General features: G+C 48.2%; 1 protein-coding gene across 1 annotated transcript in view; it reads left to right on the forward strand.

Moving 5' to 3' along the window:
• LOC144799482 (calreticulin-like) overlaps nucleotides 1–18,686 on the forward strand; it is a 161,847-nt gene that overhangs the window by 139,496 nt on the left and 3,665 nt on the right. The window contains exon 8 of the mRNA XM_078670817.1: nucleotides 13,873–13,965. Coding sequence (XP_078526943.1) covers nucleotides 13,873–13,965 — 93 coding nt within the window. The remainder of the gene's footprint in view (nucleotides 1–13,872; nucleotides 13,966–18,686) is intronic.

The raw sequence follows: 18,686 nt of genomic DNA on the forward strand, positions 1-18,686 counted from the left end.
AGAAGATCAAGAGTGGGTGAAAGGTCTTTTTCTTATTTGACCCCCTCCTACTGGACTGAATTGCCATACCACATCCGAGCTTGTTCAGACCATATCAAATTCAGAAAACTTCTCAAGACAGTGTTGTTTAAACTTAGCGTCTCTCCTTGCCTGTGATCTGTCCTTGCACGAGATACCCCTCCCGGGGAAGTTCATGCACGATATCAAACTAAATTAATATAACATAACATCTTAGCAGGAGCTCTCCTTTTTACAGTCTTGGGAATCTTCAAAAGTTCATATTTTTCAGTCTCCTTGCCATCCTCATGCTCCTCCTGGGATTCTCCTGATTATGTGGAAGAAGAATCTGTTTTTCAGGGTGACCCATGTGCTCCAAGGGGGAAGTATGTTTTGAATGAGGATCTGAAGCCAGCAATCTCTTACCTTTCATCAAATCTACAGCTCTTTCTGGAAGATGAACAGTCCAGTACCTTTGGGGAGTGGTTTCACCGGTTTCAAAGTCCTTCGTTTCCTAAGGTTCCAGTTATTCCTGCTATTCAGGGCTTACTAAAAAGATAACAGAAGAATCCTAACAGAGTATCAGTGGCTAGGTTTAGGGAAAGACTGTATCCCTTAGCAGAGGGTGAGATTGAGCTTCCACAGTACCTAGTTATTGACCCTCTTTTGGCAAATCTGATGGTGAAACCTTCTTTATTAACAGAAGATCTTGTGGTGGCTGACCCAGTTGATAAGAAGGTGGAAGGCATACTGAAGAGTGCTCATACTGGGCATTTCCTGTGTTGCGGTCCCTGTTGCCCAATGTTTGTATTTAGATCCATGCTTGTAGTGATTGGTTTGGCTTAAACTGAGAATGTTTTGGGACTTATCTTAAGGAGCCTGTCTTCTTCCTTGTTGTTGACCTCTCTCTTCTCCCTCTGTATCGGTTTGCAGAGTGGGGGTAAGGAAAGCTTAAATAAAAAAGGGCGGTTTAGGTGCCTGTGACCTTTTTCCAGCATGTTTAGAGAAGATGTGGCTGAAAACGTTTTTTAAAGAAAAGAAAGCAAAGTCTTTGATAATACTGACTTTCTTCCTAAAAAGCCAAATGAGGCCTAATGCTGTTGATATTAGACCCTCACTCTTTACTTAGTCCTGCTTTTTTAACAATCATGTTTCTGTACTTATATGTGGTCAAATATGAATAATAGCTTTATAGAATAATTAAACTTTTGTCAGGGAAGAAGGGAAAACATTTGTTGTTCTCTTAAGGTTCAGATTATATATTTATTTTTTTCACAACCGGTTTATTGATAAAGATGAGCATATGAATTAAGGTGGCATCCCACAGTCAGGACGATACCACCAGGCATTGTAATTACAATCACAATATAAATCTGAGCGTTGAAACAATGAATCAATGGAATCAAGGATACACGAAAAGATTAACCCCACCTTCATCTTTTCAATAATCTACCCACCCAACTCCCTGAGCCCTCCCTCAACCCTCCCTAACCCCATGCATGTGTGTGTGAACCATGATGACGGAAGCTTTTGACGTGTCAAGTGTGTGTGCGGGAACGGGTTTCGCAGGAGCATATAGGGCTATAGGTCCTCCACCGTTTCCGCCGGGGGGTCCAGTGTCAACCCTCTGTAGTCCGCCCAACTCTTCCATATTTTGAAATGTTTACGAGGGCATCCTCGTGCCTCAAAGATTGGCCTCTCCAGGCCCATACAAAAGTCTAATCCTGCCTTCCATGCATTCAGGGGGGGGGGCCTCACGTCCTTCCATGCTCGGGCCATGTCTCTTTTAGCTACCACCAGCCCCAGTAGGAGCAGATGCCGCTTATAGATATTACCACCAACCCCTTCCAGGATGTGTAATAGACCCAGGCGGTGGGTACGGGGGAGGGTCCAGCCCAGCACCTCCGACAGACAGCCCCAAACACCCCTCCAGAAGCCAACTAGTTTGGAGCACGACCACACTGTGTGGAGCAACGTACCCACCTCCGCCCCACATCTCAGACATTCCGGGGACCCAATCAGGCCCGCCCTCCACAGACGCTCTCGGGTATAGTAGGCCCTGTGTAGAACCTTGAACTGTATGAGGCGAAACCGTATCGCTATAGCCGCCCCCCTCGGGGATTCTAATGCCTCCCGCCAATCATCCTCATCTAATGGTCCTACATCGGCCTCCCAGTGCGCCTTCAGCGGAAGAAGAGTGGATGAGCAATGCGTGACCATGGTCTGGTAGATGCGTGATACTTTTTTGTCCTCAAGATCGCCCATGAAGACCTTCGCTTCGATCGGGCTGAATTCCGGGAGCGAGTCAAGATTGGCTATACTGGGCGTCAGCGCATGTCGGAATTGTAAATAACGAAAGAATTGAGATTGGTGCATATCAAATTCGGTACGAAGGGCCTGAAAGGACTTAAGAGTCGTCCCGAACATCACATGGCCGAGCTGCGAAATGCCTATAGAGTCCCAGCCATCAAAGCCTGACAGCTTAGACAGTTCCGGTAGTAACCCGTTGCGCCATAACGGCGTTTCCGCGGTCAGTCGACCCCACCAGCCCACGCGACGCAGTGCCTGTCGCCATATCGCAAATACAAGTTTAGTGACTCTCGGCAGTGGCCGACGTAGCCGGGATGAGTATAGAATGGTGTGGAGCGAGTGATCACCCATCAGCGCACGTTCCAGGGCATAGGCCGGATCTCCACCGTCACCATACCACCATTCATTTAAAACAAGGAGATGAGCGGCTTGGTAGTACGACTGTATATCCGAGGCGGCTAGGCCCCCACAATATGTGGACAGAAAACAAGTGCGCAGCGCTACCCTGGCAGCACCGCCAGCCCAGAGGAAGTGGCCCAGCACCGAGTTCACCTGCCGAAACCATTGGGGTGGGATAGGATACGGATGGTTCTGTAGTTGGTAGAGTAGGCGCGGTAGTGCAACCATCTTAAAGATAGCTGACCGGCCAAAGATCGATAGGGGCATCCGGGACCAAGTCTTGACATCCGTCTGGACCCGCTCCCAGACGGGCAGTAGGTTACGTTCCCAGGCCGTATCCGCCGAGTTTGATAGAAACACCCCGAGGTATTTCATACCAACTGTGGCCACTTGCAGTTCCGAAGCCCAGGGCTCCGTCACCGTGTCCCCATGTAGTACCCATAAGGTGGATTTACGTAAGTTCAGGTATAAACCTGAAACTTCCCCAAACAGTTGCATGACCTCCAGGACACGTGGGCCGGAGCGTTGTAGATCGGTGAGGAAGAAGAGGACATCGTCCGCGTACAATGCAATTCTATCCGATAGGGTGGCATTCCATTCGAAGCCCCGAATCAGCGCATCACTACGGACTCTGGCAGCTAGGGGTTCCATGGCTAAGGCAAACAGATAGGGGGAAAGAGGGCACCCCTGCCTAGTCCCCCGGCCAATGTGGAACGTCTCCGACACCGCCCCAGCGACTCGCACCGAGGCCGTGATGTCCGTATAAAGTAGTTTGACATAGGACCGGAAAATTGGGCCTAGGTTGAGCCACGATAGCAATGCAAATATGTACGACCAGCTGACCGAGTCGAAAGCCTTGTTGATATCGGCCAATAGCAACGCCGCCCGGTCCCCAAAAGGCTCCAACAGCGTCTATCGCCGCCTGTGCCCGTCGGATATTATGTCGCGTCGCCCTGTGGGGCATGAATCCTGCCTGATCCGAGTGGACCAGATCCGTAATATACGGAGCCAGACGGTTTGCTAGGGCCTTGGCCAATATTTTTGCCTCGATATTGATGAGGGAAATAGGTCTATATGAGTCATGGCTACCCGGGGGTCTACCAGGCTTCTGAAATGCCACTATTTCGGCATGGCGCCAATCTGGGGGCAACGCGCCCCGCGCTCTCGCCGCCTCAAGAACTCTGCGATAGTGGGGCCCCAGCTGTACGTGGAATTTCTTTAAAAATTCACACAGGTAGCCATTAGGGCCAGGAGCCTTGCCCGCATTGAGTTGCCCCAGAGCGTCTCCCAGCTCCTCCGCTGTGAGGGGTGCGTCCAAGGCCTTCCTGGCCTCGTCTGACACCTGGGTGGGCGGGAGGTCCGCGAAAAACCGGGCTAAATCGCCCTCAGGCAATTGGTCACATGAGGCGTATTGGGCTTCGAAGTACGTGGCGAAGCTCGCTGCCAACTCGTTAGGGTCAGTCAGTACCTCCCCATTGTCGTCTGTGATGCCCGGCAGCACGAGGGGTTGAAAGTTGTGTTGGCATAATCTATGGAGCATGGAGCACGACTTGTCCCCCCATTGATACACCCTACTTCTTGTGGCCAGCCACGCCTGCCTGGCTTCATCCATCAAGAGGGACGCGTACGATTGCTGTGCTTGTAGAAGCAGCCTCAGTCCGACCTCATCGCCACCCTCGCGGCGTTCCCGTTCAAGGGTCTCCACTCGCTCAGCCGCCACCGCAGTCTGTTCCCGGCGCCGCCTACGGGCCTCCGAGCACCATGCGATATCCACCCCACGTACGGTAGGCTTCATTGCTTCCCACACCACTTCTACGTCTGCCCCCTCTATCAGGTTTTCCCGCCAGTAGTGATCTATGGTTTCCCGCAAGTGTTTAGTATAAGCTGGCTGTAGCAGATGCCACGAGGACATCCGCCACCTGAACGGCTGCCGTTTTCGCAGGAGGTCCACGCTAACTGAAACTGGGGAGTGGTCGGATAATCCTCTCGGCAAGATGTCTGCGCTCTTCACCCTACTCAGGCATTCACGAGGTAAAAACACATAATCTAAGCGCGAGAATGACCCATGCACCGCCGAGACATAGGTATATTCACGGGTCGCTGGGTGCATATGTCGCCAAGCATCCACCCATCCCAGCCCCTCACTCATGGCATGCAGTCTGGTGGGTGGAAGGGAAAGGGGAGGAGTTGCAGTCGTCTCTTGGCGCCTCCGGCGATCCACACACACATCCATTACGTCATTCCAATCTCCCCCAATTACTGCCACTGACCCGGATATATCTTCCCATACAGAAAACAGTCTCTCAGCCAGGGCCCACTGTAGGGGGGGGGGGGGGCGTACACACTCCCAAACACTATAGGTTCCGTGCCCACCATGCCTTTCACAAACAGGTAGCGACCCTGGGGATCCACCCATTGTTTCTCATGGACGTATGGTATTCTACGGTGTATCAATATGGCTACTCCCCTGGATCCCCTCGAGAACCCGGCATGGAAAACCTGCTGATACCCAAACCTCTGCAGGCCCAGCGCCTTTGTGCCCATCATATGAGTTTCTTGGAGCAATAACACATCTGCCGCTGCACTCTTACCCCATCGCAACACTGCCCCACGCTTGATTTTGTCCAGTAATCCCCTGACATTCCACGTAATCACCCGCATAGAGTCTTCCGGAAGCCGCCGAGTCGAGTCAGCCATAGTCCTTTGGAGTCCACCACGCGAGCCCCCCACTCCAGCGCCACCCACCCCACGTCACACGAATCATTATAACGACACACACATGCAGTGCACCATCCACCCCAGAGAACAGCTCCAACCCCCTAGCCCCACAATCCCCAACATTCCCCAACCCCAACTCAGCAGCCACAACCCTGACCGCCCGTCCCCTGCCTCCCCCCACCCTATACCCCAATGAACTATGAGGTACCTGTCGCGGCATGGGTAGTCCCGAGACCAAAACAGAGGGCTCAGGCCCATCCATACCAATGGATCCCAACATCCCAAAGAGGAACAGTGAACTCACCCCCTCCCCTCAGTGTCCCTCTCACAAACGGGAGAGTGGCAGCCACTATCATGGAGTCCCCGAACCCCACCCCACAACCTCGTCCACGCTCAGTAGACATTAGATGTACTGTCACAAGGCCGCGATACAGCTGAAGATACAGTGGGTCTCAGGCGACCAGGTGCGTCCATCTAGGATTGGCAGCAGTAATAGCAGAAGAGGGAGCCGAGGCCCCGGAGACTTCAGTGATCCGTGCTAGATTGTTCGGAGTCCTCGGTTCTAACAGTGTTTCGTGCGCCATCGGCCGAGGCTGCGCGCTTGCGTGATTTGGAGCGTTTGGTTCGTCCGTGTCTAGACGTCTGATCGCGCTGTGGCCGAGGCGCGCCCTCAGGGGAGCCTGGATTGAGCCCCGGTTGAGAATGTGGTCTGACCTGCACCGTTTCATCGGTCCATCTGAAAAGGTCCTCCGGCGTATCAAAGAACAGTGTCCGTGACTGGAAGATCACTCTCAGGCGCGCCGGGTACAGCAGGGAATATTGTAGCTTAAGGCCTCTCAACTTTGCCTTGGCTGCCATGAAAGAGTGGCGTTGCTGTTGGACGAGTTTGGTGTAGTCAGGGAAGATCAAGATCTTTTGATTTTCACATAAGAGGGTTTCTTTATTTCTAGCTTCCCTCAGTATGGCGTCCCTGTCGTGGAAGTTCAACAGCCGTGCGATTACCGCCCTAGGCCGCTCGCCCTCAGGTGGTTTCTGCGTCAGGGCGCGGTGCGCCCTTTCAATAACGAAGCATGCAGACAGCGTCCCCGGGGGCATCCATGATTCTAGCCACTGTGTAAGGAACTGTTCCATGCCACCCTTCCCACAGCTCTCTGGAAATCCAAGGAAGCGGAGGTTGTTTCGGCGCGCCCGCCCTTCTGCATCCTCCACCCGGAGCGCCGTAATCCGCTGCGCAGTTTCCATCGCCGCCATCCTCTTTTTAAGGTTACTCACGTCGTCCTCCACCACTGACACTCTGGATTCTGCTTCCGTGATCCGCGCCACGGCGTTCCTCAGGTCCTGGCGCAATAGGGTCACATCTGCGCCAACAGCCCCTATCTTGGCATCCAGCATGTCCCGTGACTGGGTTATGGCCGCCATAAGGGCCGCGTTGTCCGGCGCCCCTCCAGGCGAGCCGCCCCCTGATGGCCCAGGGCCCCCACCAGGCCCGGTGAATTTATCGATGGTTACTTGCTTAGCGGTGCTGCTACCCCCCCTGGTCATGATCGCAGAGTTATCAGGGCCACTGGACTGCTGCTGGCCCCTGGGAGGGGGGGGAGTCTCAGACAAGTCACTTCGGGTCGGCTTAGTGTTGGGTATAGCACCGGGTGGACCTCAGTCACTGCCCCCACTTATGCTGTCCCCCCCAGCCACCGATGGTTGTGGCTCTCAGTGACCGGTAACGCTCCTCCAGTCGGTGCGTGGACCCACTGCGTCTTGCGCCACAGCGTTGATGTCCCTTCTGGTCTGTGGGCCTGGGGGGGGGGCCACTACTCACTGTTGCCGTCGGTGCGTGGACCCACTGCGTCTTGCGCCACAGCGTCGACGTCCCTTCTGGTCTGTGGGCCCGGGGGGGGGGGGTTCAGATTATATTTTTGATCAGGCGTGTTTTTATATCCATATTTCAGAGGACCCTAAGGTATATTATTCACCTTGAGTGTGCCATTCACTTGATGTGTATCTTTGCATGAGTCAAGATGAAGCAACGCCTACAGAAAAAGCATCCTTCTTCTTCGAAATGAGAGATACCTTCATGGAAGACAACAAGACCACAGGCCACCTTCAGCTTCTGAGAGGAATCTCCAGGAGATGGACAAATCTCTATCGAAGACCTATTATCTACATCATAGCAGGAGTTCTCCTTCTCATCAGTATCCAATATCTTGAGAAGGGTCCTATATTTCCAACTTCTTGCCATCCTCGTGTTCCTCTTGGGTTTCTCCTGATTACGAGGAGGAAGAATCTGGTTTTCCAAGTGACCCTTTTACTTCAAGGGCAAGTATATTTTGAAAGAGGTACAAAAGGGGGTGGTGATGGACGGAGCATCTGAATCAATCAAACACTCACACCCAGTCAAAAGATCTGGATTTAATCCATCACCGTTCTTTAGCCCACTCTGCCACCCCAGTTCAGACGTGGCTATATGCAAATCAGTCTGACCCTGTGCCTCATGGGAACAGTCCAGCCCGAACTGCCAAGCCATGTCTTCCCTGGACCGGAAACAAGCTTCCGAGGACCGGTTTCTGGCATTCCAGCCGTCTTCAGTCCGGCTTGCTTGAATCCAGTGGCAAAGTGAGCAAGGGACTCACGTCTGAGCATACCCTGCCACACTTATGGCGGCCAAAGCCTATACTGGTAATTGAGATCGATGAAGGATCAGCCAGTAATTGCTCAGGCCCAATTCCTGGGTTGTATGACGTTACAACACATACTTTTACAACGCATGCCTTTACAACAAATTTTTTACAATGCAACATCCTTTACAACGCATTCCATTACAACGCATGCCATTACAACGAATTTCCAAAAACTACCCTTACAACGCATTCCATTACAACGCATACTACCTTTACAACGCATACCATTACAACGCATACCATTATAACGCATGTTTGGTAGTATTGGATAGTATAGGGTTAAAAATTACTATTCTAACTCCAGGGGTGCAACAGTAGAGTAAGTGTTGGATAGTGTAGGGGTAGAAAATTACTATTCTAACTCCAGGGGGTGCAACAGTAGGGTAAGTGTTGGATAGTGTAGGGGTAAAAATTACTATTCTAACTCCAGGGGGTGCAACAGTAGGGTAAGTGTTGGATAGTGCAAGGGTACTATGCGTTGTAATGGTATGCGTTGTAATGGTATGCGTTGTAATGGCATGCGTTGTAATGGTATGCGTTGTAATGACTGTGTTGTAATGACATGCGTTGTAATGGATCTTGCGCTGTAAAAGTTTTGTTGTAATGGTAGTGCGTTGTAAAAGTTGCGTTGTAAAGGTTGTTTCCCAATACATCCATGGAATCTTAAGGGCTGTAGGCCTGTGTTTGACATCTGGTATGGCTTCTCTATATAGGACCAAACCACTCGATATCCAAATGCTTATCCAGTATAATAGGGGCTTGAAATTGGAAATAGGGGTAGAGATTTTAGAGTGAGGTCAAGCCATAACGGAAGCACCAGATGCTCCATGTGGGCTTTAGTAGTGATCGAATAAAATTATTCTCATCCTTTATCAAAGCCTCTGCTTTCCAAATACCCGCAGAGCTTGGACCCACAGAGGACGGCTTTGCGAAGTTTAGACATATAGAGTTCCACAACTGGTTATCAAGGTTATATAGCTGAGCGATTTGCAAAATTAAGAATGGCAGCAATTCCATCATTCAAATGTAGTTGGCTTTATCTTTTTTTTTTACAGGCGTATCTCTATTTTTGTTCCCTAGGCTTGCCTCCAGTAAGTGTAGGCAGTTTGACATATTCAGAGTCTTTGAGTGCCAGTCCATAAGAAATATGAGAATCTGATTCCATTGACTCGAGAGCTCTTATCTTGGTGGAGGATGCCCTCAACTCTGGACCAGGGGAATATTTTTTCCTATCCTCATCCAATTATTGTAACTAAAGATGGCAACAGTTCGGGTTATGGGCAAGTTAGGGGTCCCAGACAGCTTGGGGTCTCTGAAAGAGGGTTGAGAAGATAATGGGGCAGATTTACAAAGACTGGCGCATCCTTGCATATTAGCAGGCATGCGCCAGTAAAGATGCGACATGCAGGAATACCCTTGCCCTACCACAATGCGTCGCATTTACAATGCGATGCACCATGGTGCAAGGATAGCCAGATGCGTGTCGCATCTTCTGGTATAAGGGCAGCGCATTGCTGGAGTCGTGTTGCAAGTGCCACGCAACTCCAGCAATGCTCAGGGGCAGCCTATACCTAACATGCTGCGTCTCTTCTTACGGCTGCTTCAAGCAGGCGTAAGGTTTTGATGCAGCATGGACATAAAAGTGACTCCGTAAAATCTTGTTGATTTCACTGTGTCACTTTGACGGGGCTTCCTTGCGATGGAACACCCACCCTGCATACATTATACCTGACGCAGGTATAATGTAGCGCAGGGCTTTACAACGTGACGCATCTCACTAGATGCATCACGTTGTAAATCTGTTGCATAGTGACGCATTGTTTATGATGTCACTGCGTCACAGAAGTGACGCAACGGTTTCGTAAAGATGATACAAGTGGCTTGTAAATCTGCCCCTCTGTCTTTTAACTGCAAGAAACTAATGGCAATTTGAGGGCAGTACAGTTCTTTTGAACCAGTTTGAAAAGTAAAGCTCTACTGATTCGTACAGACAATATGGTAGCCAAGACTTAACTAAATCACCAGTTTGGCACCGGCTCACAGGCCCTCAGACTTTTAACTCATCAGTATATTTTTGGGCAGCCAGAATCTACTTTATCTAAGAGCAGTCCATATCAGTTTTAAACTCTTGGGCAGATTAGCTAAGCTGAGTTTTTTGATGCTCCCAAGAGCTCGTCTTGAGTCCCTTAATTTGTATTGATTTGTCAGACGTGGGTGTTACTCTTATAGACCTTTTTGCAAAACATCAGTGCTCCCAACTCTTAAGATTCTTCTCAAGGTTTGTCAGCAATGGGGTGGAAGCATAAACCAGCCGTGACTGGAAGGCCTTTTTTGCACCTTCAATCCTATTCTCCTAATACTAAGGGTTTTGGCAAGACTTCAGAGAGAAACAGCATGATCATAGTACTGTCCTTCTGGATGGGAAAACTTGGGTTCCCTCTTCTTTGGTATCTTGCTGTGGATCAGGAGTAGAGCCTTCCCTGTTTCTATCTCTCTGCAGGTCCCCAGAAGAAGTTCCACCAGTAAGGGTTATAGTCAACATTAGGCTTCTTTTGGTAGCTGGTGCAGGCCTAACAATCTCTCTCCAGGTCAGAGTTCTCTGGAGGACAAATTGGCAATTTCTTCAGGATGGCTTTGATAAGAAATGGTCCCTGCCTACACATACGCTACAATGGTCTGCCAGTAGAGCCTTTAGATCTCCGTGGAATAACCTTTCTTCAATTGAACCACTCTTATCAAAACATTTTATGGGCTTTGAAATGTCGAGACCAAGGGTTTTTTATTTAGAGTGTTTTTGAAAGTGGGAGCATGACCCAAGGGAATCCGAGCACTGCACATATGGTTGATAAACAAAAACAGATACATCAAAAGAAACAAACTCAAGTAAGATATGGTATGTTGACACCAGGCGGGCAACTAGAAACAAATTTCAGAGGGGGCTGAAAAATATTTTGGGGGGGGCTGATTCTTCCAACCATGGACAGAGTGGCTGTAAGAAGGGGTGCACACACAACAAAAGCCTCATTTACACGTAAATGGGCTTTTATAGACCTGTTAAGTACTCGGGTGCGGCTGCAAGTAGCTGCTCGCCAGCCCACAAAGCTGTCTCTGCCTGGGCTGACACACACGACGGGGGGGCTGAAGCCCCGTGATCCCAATGGGTGTTGCGCACCTCGTTGATACAGAGATAGTATTAAACATCCACCATTCACTTAATAGGTCACAGGATAGAATCTTCAGGGTGGGTTTCTGAGTTGGTTCAGAATCTGATTCAGATCAGGTTCCCGGAGAACAAACATAGAGTGAAGTTCTCCTGTGAAGGCGCTGCTTCTGTCTTGTATAGATAATACTGTCACTGTGGTGCCCAATGAGCTCAGGTGATAGGCTAAAGGAGAAGATTATGAGAGGAATCTATTTATTGAGAGAGGAATTTATTCATTAGGATTTGATTAGATCCCCTTTGACTCCTAGGGAATTCCCCTTGATTTTAGCTTTTCTATATAAGTCTTCATTTCAAACCCCTTGAGGTTTCTGAGAAATGTCTTACTCAAGGTTTTTATTCTGATAGTCTTCACTACAGCAAAGAGACTTGGGGAGTTGGGAGAACTAGAGTGTTGCCGTCCCTATCTGATTTCTTTTTAGGATTGTATTGTACTTTCCTTAAGCCCCACATTTTTGTCTGCAGTAAATACCCCTTTCCATAGGAATCAAGAAATGATTCTCCCTTCTTGGAGTCAGGTTCATCCTCAAGTTCGAATCCCTTGATTCACCTTTTATGTGTTGTAAGGACTGTAAAGATTTATCTTAAGAAAACAGTTGATTTTAAGAACTCTAACAGCCTATTTATAAATTCTGCCCCTGCTAAAAGTGGTTAGAAGTCTTCTAACTCCACTTAGAGTAGATGGAGAAAGTCTATTTGTTCTTTAGCATATCAGATAGCTGGTGGAGACCTCCGGGGTGTGAGTAAGGCCCATTCCACAAGGGGGTGGCAGTTTCATGGGCAGAATGGTTGGGGGCATCTATTGTTGATATCTTCAGAGCTGCCACCTCAACGTCCTCACTTTCATTATGCATTATAGGCTGGATGCAGCTAAGGATTCATTGTTGGTCTCAGGTTCTTGTTAAATCTATGACTGTTTGAATGTCATTTGTTTTTTTGTAGTCAGATTTTTTAAACTTTATTTTCCAAAGACATACGGCCAGCTGGCCAACAATATGTGCAACAACAGATGTATGTAAAAAGAAAACTGTATACTAGCATGCACCTGTACAACACAGCCCAACCCCACCCTTTACCCAGGATCACAGTATGAGATACAAAATATAAAAGCCTTCAGATTAGTCCCTCCGTATCGGGCCCGCCATGTCCTCTTCAAACCGGCGTATTTTGTCATTTATATAATGTTGTATGGGACAGACAAGCTCCAGAACTATTTCCCTGTAGTCCGCCCACACTTGCCACACCCTAGTGGGTTTCTGTGAACATCCCAGGGCTTTGCATACTGCCACACTAGACCCATGCAATAGTTTAGACCATTCTTCCATGCTGCCAAAGACAGAGGGGCCACTGCCTTCCAGCCCCGCGCTTTGTCCCTCTTCGCCAGAGTCAAGCCAAGGAAGAGCAAAGACAGTTTGTATCAATTGCCCCCTGGCGTGTCAGAGATATGAAGTATCATTAGTTTTGGGTCCATTGGGAGTAAATGTCATTTCTTGTTGTATTTTTCCTAGCTTTTTCTAATAGCTTTGTGCATGTATCCAATATTACTTGTCACACTTATTGGCTGAGGAAGTTAAGAATGTTTTTGGTGTTCAGTGCTTTCAGTGGGATGTATTCTTCCTTTAGAGTCTTTCAAACTCTAATGAAGGGATTCCGCTTCGGTATTACTCATTTAAGTAAGAAATGGTACTGAAAGGGATGAGGAGGTAATATTTGGATTGCTTACCAGTAATCTTCATTACTCCAATTCCTCTGTCCTCACCCCTGTCCTTACAACCCTCCCTCTCTGCCCTATTTTTCATCAGCTTTTTAATTAAAGGGCTTTTGTAACATCAGAAAGAGGCAGTGAGAGGGGGATTTGTCGCAGGTACTTCTTATATTTCTAGTACAAATAGAAGACAGCTTGGGATAACATTGATTAGACTGTTAAGTGGAACTCCTTTGCTCATTTAAAGTAAGTAATAAGACAAGGAAGGAGGAATCAAGATTACCAATAAGTAACCTAAGGATGATAATCTGTCTGGTATTTCTCCCCTCCTCTGGGAACTATTGATAGTATGAGCAATGGTAATTCCGAACAGAGGTGATTAACTCCTGTTATGTATTAACAGGAATATCATGAGTGTATTCTGAATGCTTTTCCCCATATTCAGCTGCATTTTTACTGCAACGTTTCACTTGCTTTGAGGTGTGGTGTCAGGGTGAAAAACTCCGGATGCGAAGTGTTATTGCGGGTCTTGTGCTTCTCATGGCACATGTACCTCCCAATCCTACCCCCATTGGGATTTTGGGCTGACTTGTGCTGGATGCCAGAGTGTAGAAAACATAGCTAGAGACCTTTACAGAATTAAAGCAATAGGGGGACATGAATACTTGGGACAAAAACAGTACCAGGATTCTGCAAATAAATAAGATCTACAAAGTACGTTTAGCGATCTTGAAAGCTTTCATTATATGTCTGGCTCAGCAATCACAACTCTTAATTTAATGTAAACTTTAATTAATAATGGAGTCACTGCTATAGACCAATATAATAAGTCTGAAATATTTCAACAGGTGAAATCTGGGACCATCTTTGACAATTTCCTTATTACAAATGACGAACAACTTGCTGAAGAAATTGGAAATGAAACATGGGGTGTGACAACAGTAAGTATGTTAATATTAACCAAAGACCCAGTCTCTAGTCAGTGTTTACTTATTTGAAAAACAGACTACCCTAAATTTCTGTTGGCTTTGTACAGTAGACCATTTTTTGTTGTTAACAAGTCTTTAGATTCCAGTGGGTCTCTCAGTTCATTCGCCAAATTCGGAATTCCTTCAAAGTAACCTAAAGTTCGGAAAGCAACTGACCTCAAAACGTTATTATGTGTTTACGTTACTCGTCAAATAATAGTGCATTTTACATACTTATGGCGCCCAGAACGTGTGCAGTTTCTGTGTGTCATAGGGTTTGTGTTTTATCATTTTCAGCCAGTGAGTCCTACTTCCTAAAGTTTCTTCATTCCAAACTGTACTTTCTTTTTTTTTTGTCAAATCCGTTTTTATTGTTTTAATTTTACACATAGTTATGACAGGCATCTCATACATAAACTTACAATTGTGTATCAGGCTATTCGTCAACACATACGTGTGCGGTAACCCAGGAGCCACTTGCATTCTAACTTTACTTTGATTGGAGCTAGGAGTGCTCATGCAGGAGCCAGCCTTATTTCAGTCCAAAAGCCATGATGCAGTCTCTGACATTACAATATAGGAGCAGTGTGTTAACCTTGTGACAGCCTGTACGGTCCTTACTGACCATGAACCCCGATCACTGAAACAGATGGTTTAATTATACAACAAAGGAACCATTACCTTTAGCAGATATAACCCATGTATACATATGTAACTCCCTCTCCCCTACCCCACATCCTGCCCCTGGGGCCCCTTAGGCACACTGCAGCTACGACCGCATTAGTGCGGTTGCACTCGTACCTGAACTGAAGCAAAAGTAAAGCAAAGTGCTACCAAAATATCACGTCAGTGTATTGGCATAGGGCGTGTCTCCGCCTGTGCGGTCATTATCCGTTCCCTCCGGGTGTCCCCCATGTCTCTCCTGTTCCATTCGCTGAAGCGCACAAAGCATCTGCTCCCAGTGAGCCGCTATAGGCTCCTTCCGCAGCCCCAGCGTTTCCTCCCTTCGATGGCAATCCCCTCTGCCCTAGCCCATGCCTGAAATGACAAACTCCACAAATGTGGTGGATCGTACGGCGGATCTCCTGACTCGCCACCTGATGGGCCTATTCCTTGACGCTGAGGAAGAGGGACAGTTCCCACTGGACCTCAGGTAGGCAACAATTGTCCCGATCTACTAGCAGGGAAAGCCGACGGACGACTGCTCGTCCTACCGCCCCATCTCCCTCCTTAATGTAGAGGCGAAACTATACGCCACGATCTTCGCACTCCGCATGCGGCGAGTGGTATCAGGGTTGGTCCACCTAGATCAGACGGGGTTCATCCCGGAACGGGCCACCAGATATAATCTAAGACGGACCCATAACTGGCTTAAGGAGGTGGAGGACAGGACTGAGCCCCACTGGTTCATCTCCCTGGACGCCGAGAAGGCGTTTGATGCTGTACAATGGCCCTTTCTAGAGGGTGTGCTGGAGCGCATGGGATTCGGGCCCAAATATAGACATAAGATCAGTTTCCTATATACCAGCCCTAGTGCTAGGGTTAGGGTGAATGGGGCGTTATCAGAAGCCTTCCCAATTCAACAGGGTACCAGGCAGGGGTGCCCCTTATCCCCCCTGTTGTTTGCACTATCCATTGAAGTGCTGGCCTGTGCGGTAAGACAAAATGTAGGAATTACCGGGTTCCGGATGGGGCCAGCGGACGAAGCAGACGAGAAGCTGTCCCTATACGCGGACGATGTACTGCTCTATGTCACACACCCGGACACTACCGTACCGGCACTGTTTGAGGAATTAGACCGTTACGGGAATAACTCAGGGTACCAGATTAACTGGCACAAGTCAACGCTTTATGAGCCGCAGGGTAGGGAGGACTAGCCCATGCTGCCCAAGAGACTGAAAACAACGAGAGAGGGGTTTATGTACTTAGGAATATTTGTCACGGCTGATGATAACCTCTCCTACAACCGTAATATCAGCCGGGTCCTACGCACTTTCTCAGACAACGCTAGTAGATGGCAATTGCTCCCTCTGACGATTCTGGGGCGGGCAGCTATGTTTAAAATGGTCACGCTCCCCAGATTTCTCTACGCATTCCAGAATGAATACTTTCCCTTGCCATGCAGGACATTCCGAAACATCCATGCGGCATTAAGGTCCTATCTGTGGTTGGGTAAGCAGCCTAGAGTAGCTCTCTCGACCTTACAGAGACACCAATACGATGGTGGAATATCTTTGCCTGACCTAGAGGCCTACTACTGGGCAGAATACTTGGCACCCATAAATGAATGGCTCCACGCACCCGCCACACACCCCACCTATGCACTGGAACGACACAAGATGGGCATCCACAACTGTCTTCATTACATCTATGGAGGGAAGGGGCAGGCCAGACTACTACCGGCTACTAGAATCACGCTGGGAGCATGGAAGAGGGCGACAAAGGCAATACAGTGGGAGCACAAACCGACGAAGCAAACTCCACTGTGGCACTGCACCTGGCTGAAGGAGTTGCACAAGTTGAAGGGGTTCCAGGAGTGGGATGCCATAGGTATCTCTACTCTAGGGGATGTGCTTAAAAAGGGGGTACTACAATCCTTTCCATCGCTCCAAAAGGAGTATGGACTTCACCACTCTCAGCTCTTTAAATATATGCAACTCAGACATGCATGGAGGGCGGAGGGGTCATCGCTGGAGATACTCCCCGAATATGCCCCGCTAGAAGGCCGTCTATTGCAGGAACAAATCCCTGGGAAAGCAGTGTCCCTGACATATAAAACCATCATGAATAATAGACCAAACAAATTTGAAGGCCTCAAGAACACATGGGAGCGGGAAGTGGGAGAAATGGATGATGTGGAATGGGGGGGTAGTACTGATGCACCCTAGAGAGGTAGCGATTAAATCACGCCTCCGTTTGATCCAGTTTAAGGTCCTGCATAGGTCCTATTTTGATAGGGTGAGGCTTTAAAGACTGGGGAGAATACCTGACCCGGGCTGTCTGCGCTGCGGCCACGACAGGGGAGACTTCCTACACACCATTTGGTCCTGTCCCTGCATTCAAACGTACTGGGGGGAGATCTTAGCTGAACTGGGAGAGGTGCTGGAGACAAACATCCCGTCAGACCCGAAGGTAGTACTCCTGGGGATGACCAATGACGTGGACTTGGCACGCCCACTCCTGATTTTTCTGGGGCTAGCCCTGGTAGTGGCCAAGAAGGACATAGCCAGGAAATGGGGGGCGCCTGATACTCCGCTGCTTGAGGAATGGAGAAGGGGCATGGACCTCTACATGGCAGCCGAAAGGGTCACATATAAGGCGAGGGGCTTCCCAAAGAAATTTCGTAGAGTATGGGGCAAATGGAGACACTATCACGGCCTTGATGGAGGACTATGAGCGAACGCAGACACTTGCAGGCTTGGGTATCAGAGAAGGAGTGAACATTCGGGGCCGGGAGATATCACTGCAATGGATTCTGATGTTCGTAATGGTGGGCTACTCAGGCGCTGGACTTTTGGGTCTGACGCATGGGGAGGGCGGGGAGGGGACAGGGGAGGAGGCGTTGGAGGGGTGCTTAATTATGACGTGCATGTTCTTTGTGTTTTCGGCTGCAAACGTAATGGAAATGGTGCCAAAACAAACGAGGGGAAAGTATGGGATGGGGGAAAAAGTTAAAAGACTGTACTTTGTTCGTACTATCATAATGTGTAATGTGATATACTATGCAGTCTCAAATAAAGAAGTTTAAAAAAAAAAATGTGGTGGATCGTGTGCCTTCCATCTTTTTGTGAGGAGGCGTTTTGAAACAACTAGTCCCAGATCCAGGAACCGGAATGCTACCTTGTCCTTAGGGGGTCCTCCTGAAGTGGTGTAATATGTACTCGGGCCAACAAACTGCACTTTCTTTTGGATGTAGAGTACAACTGGTTATTTATTTCCTGAGTCATTTTAAATTATTTTTGTTTGTGTTTGTTTTGTTTTGTTGTCCATTGTATCAGACAACTGGGAAAAAACAAATAAATGCAAGATATTTCACTTTAGATCCTGTAGAACAGGAACAAAAACATTTGGGTTTGGTGTCTGTGGGGTTCACCACTGGCCATGCAACCAACCTTCATGGCACGGAAAACTTAAGGCCATGCACAGCAGGGGGGTTAGATGTGTGCGGAGGGGTGGGCACACATAGACCAAGTACAGTTATGTATGGTAATAATATCTTACTTTATGTTAAAACACAAAGTTTAAAGTAGAGTTAAATGTAGGTAAGGTTCTAAGATGTTAACTTACATTACAAAACCGTAGAAATTCACAAAAAAACACTAAGTTTACATTTGAGTTATATTTAGATTTAATAATAATATAAAAACGAATGTTTAAAAACCAGAAAAACACTGAAATTCACCAGTTACACATATCTGTCCTAACTATAACTTGCACTGCCTGTGACCTCACATATTACACCACTCATGAAATGTAAAATCACATGACTGATGACATCACGTATGGCATCTCAAATCTATGAGGGTTGCTGCTGGTAGAGGGGAAACATCCCTTACGACGCAACTTTTACCACGCAGGTTTTTCAATGCATGTCATTACAACGAATTGCGCTGGTGGCCGCTCTAGAATAGGTAATAGTTTAATTTACTATCCAACACCTTCCCTACTATCCACGGACACTGGAGTTGGAATAG

This window comes from Lissotriton helveticus, chromosome 1_2 (assembly GCF_964261635.1).
Source record: "Lissotriton helveticus chromosome 1_2, aLisHel1.1, whole genome shotgun sequence".
NCBI lineage: Eukaryota > Metazoa > Chordata > Amphibia > Caudata > Salamandridae > Lissotriton > Lissotriton helveticus.